Genomic DNA, 9,489 nt, shown 5'->3' on the forward strand with positions numbered 1-9,489 from the left:
CTCCCGGTCATGGCTCTGCTTGGCTCTCACGGGCACAAAGCCGCCACAGGCACCAGGAGAACCCGCGAGCTGCTGTGTTCCAGCAAAGCTTTGCTCACGCACCTGGAGATGAAATCCTCATGTCACCACGTCTTATTCTCTCGTTCTTGTAGTTATTAAAAATAGAAAAACTATTCTTGGTTCACAGGCTATATATGAGGAGTCTTCAGAAATTCATGGAAAATGCATGGCCTGAAAAAGCTGTGTGTGGATTTCAAAATTTTTGCACCAAAATTAAATTTGTTTTTCCTTTTTTCTTTTCTTTGTTTAGTTTGAGAGGGAGAGAGAGAGACAGAGAGAGAGAGAGAGAGAGAGAGAGAGAGAGGAAGATAGAGCAATCTTCCATCAGCTGGTTCACTCCCCAAATGCCTGCAATGGCCGGTACAGGGCTGGGCCGAAGCCAGGAATAGGAACTCAATCCGGGGTCTCCCACGTGGGCAGCAGGGGCCGAGCTCACCTGAGCCATCACCTGCTGCCTTCCAGGGCCCGCATTAGGGAAGCTAAAATCAAGAACTGGAGCCGGGACTCAAACCCAAGGCACTCGGATGTGGGACGCAGGCATCCCAACTCAGCTTAGTCCTTGCTCCAAACTCCCACCCCAACTTGCCTTTTAATTCATTTTTCCAGAAACTTTTTTTTTAAAAAAGATTTATTTATTTATTTATTTGAAAGTCAGAGTTACACAGAAAGAGAAGGAGAGGCAGAGAGAGAGGGAAAAGTCTTCCATCCACTGGTTCACTCCCCAATTGGCTGCAATTGCGCCGATCCAAAGCCAGGAGCCAGGAGCTTCTTCTGGGTCTCCCACATGGGTGCAGATGCCCAAGGACTTGGGCCATCTTCTATTGCTTTCCCAGGCCATAGCAGAGAGCTGGATCGGAAGCGGAGCAGCCGGGACCTGAACCAGGGCTAATATGGAATGCCGGCACTGCAGATGGTGGCTTTACCTGCTACGCCATAGCGCCGGCCCTGAATCTTTATGTTTTTAAAAAATTTGTTTATTTATTTGAAAGGCAGAGGGAGACACAAAGAGAGAGAGGTTTTCATCTGCTGGTTCAGTCCCAAATAGCCAAAACAGCCAGGGCTGGGCCAGGCTAAAGCCAGGAACCTGGAACTCCATTCTGGTCTCCCACGTGGGTACAGGGGCCAAGGTTACTGGGCCATCTTGCGCTGCTGTCCCAGGCTCATTAGCAGGGAGCTGGATCAGAAGTGGAGCAGCTGGGACTTGAACTGGTGCTGCAGGCAGCATCTTTGCCCACTACGCCACAGCACCACCCCAGAAGCGATCGTTCTAATCCAGCGCTCTGACTGCTGCCCAAGAGGCAGATGGCCAGAGAGCAGGCCTGGCGACGCTCATGGACAGCACGCATCGGAGCAACAGAAAAGAAAGGGCTTTCGGGAAATCGGTTCTCTGAGTGGCAGCCGAGTTTTAAGTGGACAGGACGGTGCCATCTGGCGGGGCTGGCTTCTGCCAAACTCTGTCACCTGCACAAGACGCCTTCCCAGAAGGCTCTGGGGGCCCACAGTGTGGCTGGCCCTGCCCGTGGTTTCCACGAGCTTCAAGAATCCGGGCTCCCCCACCCAAAGCCCCCAAAGGTGTGGCCAAAGGTTAATGGGCCCCAACATGAGGACGGGAGGTATATAAGGACCTGTCAGCCCAGCCGGACGCCAGAGGACCAGCAGAGCGAGACTCCTCCAGGCCCACTCGGATCACGCTCACCTCACGCCGTAAGTAGCACGGGAGAAAGTGGGTGGGAGACCCTAACCTCATGATCCTGAAACCAGACCCATCCTGAGCTCTCTGGGGTGAGCTGCCTAGCTGCTGTGTCTCTCTGCCCAGGTACCCACTGGGCTTCAGACCGAGGGAAGCAGCGGGTGCAGGGCTCGGGCCTGGGGTCACCACGGGAGGTGGTGGGAGGCGTGGATCTCGACCCTCGGCCCAGGCTTCGAGGAAGGGCATGGCAGCGCCTGCCGTACAGTGAAAAGCTCACTCCCCCACCTCCTGCGCCCGAGCGCAAATGAATGTAGTAGGTGACATACCAGCTGCCAGTTGGATCAAGAAAATGAGCAGCAATTGGATTTGGCCCCTTTTTTATTTAAAGTTTTTATTGATTCTTATGGAGTGAATTAAATGCACACACCAGAATGAAAAGGGAGCCATAGCATCTCGCTGAGGGAAGGGGGGGCCGTAAATGAGACACATCCGTCTCCGCTGGGAGGGAACGCAGACCCCAGAGGCCCAAGGGAAGGGATGGGAAGGGAGCGGGACATGGTGGGGCTCCACTACGGCCTCCACCTCCCACCCATTCAGCTCGAGCCCCTCAGGGCTCTGCTGGAGCTGCCCAACCTTCTGGGGTTTGCGTGCCCTGGGAGGGGAGGGGTGGCTGCCCGGGTTCTCTCGCTCTCACTCGTGGAGTTTGGACAAATGGAGAGAGAAGGGGGGATAGCAGGCGTGGGGAGAAGGAGGAAGGATTGTTCTGCGTGGTGGAGAAGGCGGCTCCAGGTCTCTGCGGAGGGAAGGGTCCCGGACAGACCCGCAGAAAACTTGGGGACAGGTGCAGAGCAGGACCTACTGGCAAACCCAGGCTTCAGGGCCTGGGGGAGCACCATCACCCCCCACACCCCAGAGGCCACCCTGGTCTCCCCTCCCTGCGCTGGAGGCCTCACCCCTGCACCCAGCACAGGTCTGCTAAGACGCATCCAGCAGGCCTGCCCCCTGCACTGCCTCCTTGCTTCTGGTGGGCAGAGGCCACGTGGAGTGGGCACTAGGGGAAGCCCAGGGCTCAGGAGGCCAGGGGTGCCGCCCTCTGCCTTTGAATGAGTCAGCCAAGGCTGGCACCAGCCGGGTCTTCTGCCCCTGCCCCAGGCCCATGCAGTCACCATGCCCACCTGCTCCCAGGCAGGAGCTGAGCCCCGAAAGTCTCCCCGCAGCCTGGCTGTCTGTTTCGCCGGATGCAGCCCCTCGCACCGGCACCCCGGCAGCGCTCGGTGTTGGGACGTCGGTGGCAGCTTGCTGGGAGGAGTCCCCTCCTGCTGTTCCTGGGTGGTGTGGTACAGCGGCTGGGAGTGGCGCAGGAGCTGGGGGGGGGGGGGCTTGTTACAGAGCCCTCGCTGGCCCCCAGGGGTGGGCTCCCCACTCTCAGCTTTGGGGGCAGCTCCATGCTGATGCTTCCCACAGGAAACATCTTCCTCTACTGGGGCCGGGGGTCCTGACCTGGTGCCCCAGCTCACCCGATGCAGCCCTGATCCTAGGCCCACATCCAGAGAGGCTAAGCACTGGCTCCAAGCCACACAGCCACAGGCGGGGCGCAGACCCGAGCTCAGGGCTCCTGCCCCTAACGCAGCGGGCCTTCCCTGCGCCCTGGACAGGCAGACGGGAGCTGCTGGCCATTGCCTAGCTCCACGATGGTGTCCCGCAAGGCCGTGGCTGCCCTGCTGCTGGTGCACGCGACCGCCATGCTGGCCTCCCAGACGGAAGCCTTCGTCCCCATCTTCACCTACAGCGAACTCCAGAGGATGCAGGTAAGGAAGGAACACCGCTGCCCACGCTCTGCTTGGCCCTGGAGGGATCAGTCTCTCCAGGCCCAAGGGTCCTGGGCAAACCTGTGGTCAGTGCTGTGCCAATGAAGCCCAGAACCCATGAGCACCTGCGCTCCAGCCACACGCACACCTTCGCTGGCGGCCCACGTGGGCATCCATGGCTCACAGGAGCCACGTCTTTTCCCACCCTGCCTGAGCCTTGAAGGAAGCCAGCAATGAGCAAATCCTTCTCCACGGTGCCAGGGCCACCCTGAAACCCCAGCCCCTCACCCTCAGCCAAGACGGGAACATCAGAGAGACAAGAGCCGGGACTGGCAGGAGGGCGGCTCGCGGTGCCCTAAGTGACGCCACGGCTCAGTGCGCGGTCAGAGGAGGGAGAGGTGAGGGAACCGGCACCCAGAGGCTGGCAGGAGGCGGCGTTGTGTGTGTCGGCCGCGAGCCCAGAAGAAAACACGAAAGGTTGAGTGGGACTCCGGAAAACCGGGCTGCGGCTCTGCCTGCCTCCTGCCTTTCACTGGTTCTGTGCAGACATCTGGTTCACTTTAACCCAAGGAGATACAGAAATGGGGCTTTCATGCCCCTCCCTCCCCCCTCCCAACCCCACTGCCACCTGAGCCCTCTGGGAGGTCTCGTGGCTCTGAGGCTGTCTGTGGCAGGGTCGGAGGAGCGGCAGCAGCCCCCACATGGGCTCGCTCTACCAAGGACACCATCACTGCACCTCGGAGCAGGCCCATAGCAGGATCCCAGAGGACTAGGTGTACCTGATGCTGGCCAGCAGCCTCCCAGGCCAGACTCGGGCCGCTAGAAACGTGGAACACCGCAACACCCACGCAAGCGAAGCGGCCACAGAAGAGCGCATTGCACTGAGTCGCTCCGCGGTTTTTCTCCTCACAATTACCAGGCACTGGGGTTTCATGGAGAAGCTGCAGACTTGCACCTCCATCATTCATTTCCCTGTCTTGCCTCTTATAAATCACCTCCCAGGGACTCTGAGTTCCCGGGCCACCCCACGGCGCCCTCACAGCCCACGCTGTCTTGCTACCTTTTTTATTGGCTCTCTGCTAAGAAAGACGCATTTGCACACTGAATATGCGTGAAGGGCAGCCATTATTTTCAACTTCTTAGCTTAATTAACAGTACCAGTCTGGGTGCAAATGTTTTAACTACCAAGGAATGACTTCTTCTTCCCGCGGTCCCTGTGCGGGGTGGGGTGGAAGCGTCCTGGGGAGGAGGCCGGGGGGCCATGTGGGCAGACAGTGGGAGGGCGGCTTGGGGCACCCCTGTACTCTGCCCCCAGGAAAGGGAGCGGAACAGAGGGCACAAGAAGTCCCTGAGCGTGCAGCAGAGGTCTGAGCCAGCGGCCGCTCCAAGGCCTGCGGAGCCCACCCTGGAAGAGGAAAACGGGAGGACGCAGGTGAGAGCCTGGCGGGCAGGCGGGCCCTCCACCCACAGCCAGTCACGGAAAGTTCTAGATTCAGCTGTGAACAGCCAGCCAGGGAACCAGCTCCACGCTGGCAGGGAGAGACGGACTCCAACAAGAGACACGTCAATTGTTGGAGACGCCAAAGGAGGAAGTAGGGGCGAGGGATGCTGGGACACGGCTTTATCCAGGGGAGGTCGGGGAAGGCCTCTTGGAGGAGGTGACATTTTGATTTGCAACCTCAGTGACGAGGATGCGCTGGGGCAGGGGTCTCCCAGAAAGAGCAGTAGTAGGTGCAGAGGCCCACTCAGGAGTACCCAGTGGGTGCTGGGAGGCTGAGGGTCAGGCAGGGCCTGGTGCACTGGACTGGGCAAGGCTCTAAGGAGCCATGGGGGTCGCCAGATCCCACACACTTGGGGGCAGGAGAGCAGTCAGGGCAACTGCAGTCCTCGCAGAGGGTCAAGGAGGGCTCCTGTCCCCCCTCCTGGATGGCTTCTTCCAGGCCCCGTCCTGCAGCACACTGGGGGCTCTTGAACCCCAGTTGTCGAATAAATGACCCCCGCTGGGTGCTGAGGACAGAGGAGTGACAGACGCTCCCCTGGGGAGGCAGGCCAGAATTCTGTAGAATGGCAGGAAGGGACGGGGGCTCTGGAGCGACAGGCGGGGTGAGGAGATGAGCTGGGTTGCAGTTCTCAGTGGGGGGAGTGCAGCCAGCTTTGTGAGTTGATGCAGTGCAGAGCGAGGGAGTGAACCCTAGGGGACCTGAGGGAGCAGCCAGTGCAAAGCAGAGGGCCTGGGGCCTGCAGCACTACCTAGCAGGCCTGAGAGGCCGCAGCAGAAGCAGCTGGGGGTGGGGGTGGGGCCTGGGGGGAGGCCAGACTGTGGACCTCACAGGCTGCCATTTGGACTTTTGAGTTTGTTCTGCTGAGGCTCTGGCTTTTTTTTTTTTTTTTTTTTTTTTTTTTTTGAAAGACAGAGAGACAGAGACAGACACAGAGAGATCTATCCACTGGTTCACCCCCTAAATGCTTGGAATAGCTGAGGCTGGGCCAGGCTGAAGCGAGAAGCTTGGAACTCCATCCAGATCTCCTCTGCGGGTGGCAGGGACCCAAGTCCTTGAGCCATCACTGCTGCCTCCCAGGGTGCACGTTAGCAAGGTGCTGGACTCAGAAGCGAAGCCAGCACTGGACCCCAGGTGCTCCCACGTGGGCCGCAGGTGCGCCAAGTGCGTGTTAACCAGCGCGCTGGACACCCACCCTGAGTTATATTTGCAAGGGGATTTCCCCAGCTGCCATGTTGCACAGACAGGGACGAAGGCAGAACCCGGGAGGGACCACCAGGAGGCTGCTGCAGGGAGAGACGGTGGCCACAGCGTGGGCGGAGCACAGCGGCTGGATTTGGGAAATATTTTGGAGGGGGAAGCCCTTGCACTTACTGAAAGGTCAGCAGGAAGCCTGACCAGGGTTTGAGGATGGAGTTGCCACTGACCGAGAGAGCGGAGGCTGCGGTTGGCCACGGTTTGGTGAGAGGCTGATCAGGAGGTCCGGCTGGGCCCGCGACCCGTGCGGTGCTGCTGTGCGTACAGAGGGAGACGGGGCGCAGACAGGGGGATATCCAAGGCTGAAGTTCAGGAGCAAGGCTGGGCCCGGAGTCATAAATCAGGAATAATTGGGTGGAATTTCCAGCCAGCTCTGCGCAAGCGAACTCCCTGCGGGGCAGACAGAAGAGAACAGGACAGGGCTTCGGGAGTGAGGAGACCGACATCCAGGGAGGGCAGGGCCTTGCCAAGGTCACCCGGGCGCTGCAGCCACGTGCCCGCAGCCTCGCACCCTCCCCAGCCTCAGCTGCTGCAAGGGCGCAAGTGCATCCAGCACAGCTTCCCTCTAGCGGGGCTGGGCGGGGCTGGGCGGGGCTGAGAGGGGCTAGGAGGGGCTGGGCGGGGCTGGGCGGGGCTCCCCCCCCCCCCCCCGCCCCAGAAGCTTCAAACACAGGATTTGCCAGTCAGAAAGCCGAGGCCTATGTCTAGAGAGGCCTCATAGGGACAGCAAGGGGACGGATAGGCAGGACTCAGGCTGAGCCCACAGCGATGCCTGCAGGTGTCCCCTCCCCCCGGGGGCCTGCAGGGCAGACCTGAACCTATTTCCCACACCCAGGGGGCCAGGCAGGGGTAGGGGGAGCAGGCGCTGGAGCCCCTCCGAGGCAGCTCTGCTGGCAGGTGCACCAGGAGGTGCTGAGGGGCCAGTGGTGGTGGTGGTGGTGGATATCAACCAGTACAATACAATACAATGGGTTCAGCCTGAGGCCACAGCCAGAGGTCCATGGGTCCCACTGGGTCCCCACAGCGGGAGAGAGGAGCGAGCCAGGAGAAGAGCGAGCTGGGCGGTGGAGGAAGAACACAGCCCCTGGCGCCAGTTCCCCCTTCCAATGTTTTCTTCCTGTGCTGCCTGGCACCCCTGTGCTCTTGAGCTCCTCCTCGGTCTCCCCCCTCAAGATAGGAAGGCTGACGTTTCCCGCCTCACGGGGGCCTCAGGGGCTTAATCCACAGCCAGTGCTCCAGGTCCACAGCCTCCGCAGCCCCAGGCGCACTGGCCACGGAGCAGAGGCGGCGTCTACACGGGTCCTTCTCTCATCACCATTCCCTAAGCGTGCAGTGTGTAACTGTTTCTTAGCATTTGTATTGGATGAGGTCTTAGAAGTAATGTGGAGATGATTTCAAGGAGACGGGACTGTGTGGGTGACAAGCAAATACTACACGCTTCCAGACAGGGGACTGGGGCCCCTCGGACTTCAGTGTCGGGTGGGGGTGGGGGTGGGGGGAAGTCCTGGAGCCATTGCCCCGTGGATACCCAGGGACCACACTAGGCTCTGAGAATGGCATCTAGCCTGTGGTCAGGCTCTGCCGAGGTTGGCTATGGCACTCCCCTCCCTCTGAAAGCCAGACAGGCCTCCTGCGGCCCCCACCCCTCCTGTCCCAGCCTCCCAGGCAGGGAAGGGGTGGGATTCTCCCTGCAAGGCTCGTGGACTTCCATTACCCAGCCCCCTGCTTAGAGTCCCCAGCTGACCCAGGAAGCCCAGAGCTTGGGAAGAGCAGGGCCCGCAGAGGGGGAGGGGCTCCCAGGGGTCCCTCCTGCCACCTGTAGGACACCCAAGGGTTAATGGCCTTCTCCACACCTCTCCCTTGTTGTTAACTCTGCCTTATTTCACAGCTGACTGCTCCTGTGGAAATTGGAATGAGGATGAACTCCAGGCAGCTGGAAAAGTACCGGGCCGCCCTGGAAGGGCTGCAGAGCGGGCTGTCCACCCAGACGGTAGGGAGGGCGGGCTGGCCCTGCCGCTGCTGGGCTCCAGGGGCCTGGCTGAGCAGGCCTGCAGGACAGCCGTTTGTTTTCCTACTTTGCACTTGACCCCATGCACGGAGCTGGCTCCTCGCACTCCCGTCACCAGAGGAGCCTAATCACAGAGTGGGCAGGTGCCAGGGGGCCCCAGGTCCCAGACACCCGGCAACGCCTCCCAACAGCCCTCCCTTGCTCCAAATGTTTTCATTTCCTCCCCAAACCCAGCGGAAGCTGGGAGCTTTGGTGCTGCTCTTGTTTGTATTTCACCTGCAAAGGGCTCCCCTTGCAGAATGTTCATGAAAACCTAGAAAACAAACGTAGGCCTGTGTTGGTGCAAGTGTTTTTTTATTTTTAATCCTTCCACAACTTTCCATCGGTCGCATTTCCATAAAGTTTTTGGGGACCCTCTGTAATCTGCACTGAGCCCCAGTTGGCCTTGCCCAGGTCACCGTCTGCCCAAGTTACTTGTGCAAGGCTAGATCTGTGTCACCAACAGCCACTGATCACTTCTGGTCCCCAGGAGGGGAAGAGAGAGACTCAGAGGGTGTGGTGTTACAGATGGGGCAGGGGGAGTTAAATGCTTGCCCCTCGAAGAGACAGTTCCCAGGCCCCAGCAACCAGTTCCCACCTCCAGCGCCCAGCCCACCCCCATGCCCCTCCAGCCCCAGGGCAGATGCGTGGACCTGCCCACTCCACTGAGCCACAGCCTCTACCTCTCCCCAGCAGCTCCGAGTCGGCCCTGCCGGCCCTGCCGGGGGAGAAAGTGGATGGAGCGGGGAGCCCTCTCCCACCTGAGCGAGGCCCCAGAAGTCCGCCGGCCCACCCACCAGCTGGGCTGGGAAAGAAAACCCCTTCTCCTCAGCTACCCCGTCCAGCAAATAAAGCATGAACTTTAACGGAAGTTATCCACCTGGTTAATATTCTGATTTCCAAAAGGCGCGGTGTGGGGGCTGGAGGTGGGGTGGAGAAGGGGGGAGGGCTCAGAGGAGGTCACAGTGGAGCGTGCACACAGACAGTGTACACCCCGGGCAAGTGCAAGGTTCAGATATTAACCCGACCTGCAGACTGGGGAGACTCGCACAGCTCCCTCCCTTCAGGTGAGGGCACAGACGCCAGACGGCTGGGTCCACGCGCCAGCCTCCGCTTTCTGCTCACTGC

General features: G+C 60.1%; 1 protein-coding gene across 3 annotated transcripts; it reads left to right on the top strand.

Annotated features, from left to right (window-relative positions):
* The first annotated feature begins 1,697 nt into the window (after positions 1–1,697).
* MLN (motilin) lies at positions 1,698–9,240 on the top strand. Of its 3 annotated transcripts, NM_001101699.1 has the most exon segments (7): positions 1,723–1,764; positions 3,406–3,558; positions 4,874–4,990; positions 8,203–8,275; positions 8,278–8,304; positions 9,058–9,079; positions 9,081–9,230. In NM_001101699.1, coding segments are annotated over 6 exon segments (402 nt in total). In that variant the 5' UTR covers positions 1,723–1,764; positions 3,406–3,441; the 3' UTR covers positions 9,127–9,230.
* The last annotated feature ends 249 nt before the right edge of the window (positions 9,241–9,489 follow it).

Source organism: Oryctolagus cuniculus, chromosome 5 (genome assembly GCF_964237555.1).
Source record: "Oryctolagus cuniculus chromosome 5, mOryCun1.1, whole genome shotgun sequence".
In the NCBI taxonomy this organism is placed as follows: domain Eukaryota; kingdom Metazoa; phylum Chordata; class Mammalia; order Lagomorpha; family Leporidae; genus Oryctolagus; species Oryctolagus cuniculus.

Excerpts from the sequence above, each read along its gene's own strand:
- MLN (XM_070073273.1), top strand. The coding sequence starts at position 3,442 with ATGGTGTCCCGCAAGGCCGTGGCTGCCCTGCTGCTGGTGCACGCGACC. Across the intron at positions 3,559-4,873 it reads GCGAACTCCAGAGGATGCAG|GAAAGGGAGCGGAACAGAGG; the intron begins GTAAGGAAGGAA and ends CTCTGCCCCCAG. Across the intron at positions 8,305-9,054 it reads GCGGGCTGTCCACCCAGACG|CAGCTCCGAGTCGGCCCTGC; the intron begins GTAGGGAGGGCG and ends ACCTCTCCCCAG.